The 1,361-nt window shown below is 42.6% G+C and overlaps 1 protein-coding gene across 1 annotated transcript in view; it reads right to left on the reverse strand.

Annotated features, from left to right (window-relative positions):
- Positions 1-903, reverse strand: part of LOC101851454 — a gene marked incomplete at its 5' end in the record, with an annotated part of 45,639 nt that extends 44,736 nt beyond the window's left edge. Inside the window, 1 exon segment of the mRNA XM_013089633.2 lies at positions 525-903. Within this exon segment, the coding sequence (XP_012945087.1) occupies positions 525-536 (12 nt within the window).
- Positions 904-1,361: the final 458 nt, after the last annotated feature.

Genomic DNA, 1,361 nt, shown 5'->3' on the forward strand with positions numbered 1-1,361 from the left:
AGATGGACGGGCAGATGGACTGACAGACAGACAGACAGACAGACAGACAGACAAACAGACAGATACAGACAGACAGACAGACAGATAGACAGACGGATGGACGGACGGACTGACGGAAAGACAGACAGACATAACAAACTGTCATAAAGAAGTAGTATCTTCTACAGGCTCAGTTCCCAGCCTTCAATTATTTGACATGACTGAGACACATCAAAATGTAACCGTTTGAAAGATAAAACGTACGCAGCTGCGCCCCCCAAAAATGATGCTGTGCTTGATAAAAACGCGCCTTCAGGATAATCATTCTGCATGCAGTGTGAAAATGCAAGTCGAATGACATAAATAAATTGGAGGGATAGAACATTCATATTAGCTTCTTTTAAGCAATCTTCCTACCTCACGATGGAGAAAGAACGCAATTAAATTACAAGAATCATATTATCGTTACAATAAAACGTAGATGTTATTTAACATAAATTATTACATTTATTACATTATCGATCAATAAAAAGTGGGCTACTCACCGAAGATGACATTTTGAATCCAAGAACTCGGCATGAAGCAACATCCGCGATTCACTTCACTCGTGCTCACCATAAACTATGAAGTGGTTATGGGCAGTATTTTTTTGTTTTTTGTTTTTTTGTTTTTTTTCTCCCGTTTTTCCTTTACTTCCAGTGGTAGTTGTAGTAGTAGTAGTGGTAGTAATAAAAGAATCCACTTATACTTTTAACCTCGGGCTCCATCAATCATGGTCCGTCCAACACAAGGTTTAGCCATCATACCCTCTCGCTCGCTCCAACCCTAACCTTGAATCTGATTCTTAATGCATTTACACGGCCACCACCAGCGCCACCAACAACACCGCCGTCTAAACTCGTCCTCCTTCTCCTCCTCCTCCTCCTCCTCTTCTTCTTCTTTTCGTCTCTTCCCATCTCGCCATGGCTCACACAACGCACGTGGGAACAAAATAGGACTTGGAGGAAAAATAATATTGTTGCTCACTCATCAATTCCACCCGGTAAAGTAGCAAAATTTACACTGCCGTTTTTTTTATCCTCACGACTCACGTGTCTACGCGCAGAACAAAGCCTACTTTGTTTACGAGAGATGTTTTCACTCACCCTACCCTCGCTCTCCTTCTCAACTTTCCTATCTATTTTGCTTTCATCCCTTATCATATCTGTCTCCTAACCCCCACTTCTCCCACCTCTCCCCCTCCTCACTCCCACACCAACAATCCACCCGGTTCTCTTTTTCGTCCTTTTCTTCTCTTTCTCTCTTTCCTTTTTACACCCGTTCTCCCTTTTCTCTTTGCACCCGATGTCACGAGTGTTTACTGTGACCCCACTTCTCTCTCT

The sequence above is a fragment of the Aplysia californica genome, unplaced genomic scaffold (genome assembly GCF_000002075.1).
Source record: "Aplysia californica isolate F4 #8 unplaced genomic scaffold, AplCal3.0 scaffold01002, whole genome shotgun sequence".
NCBI lineage: Eukaryota > Metazoa > Mollusca > Gastropoda > Aplysiida > Aplysiidae > Aplysia > Aplysia californica.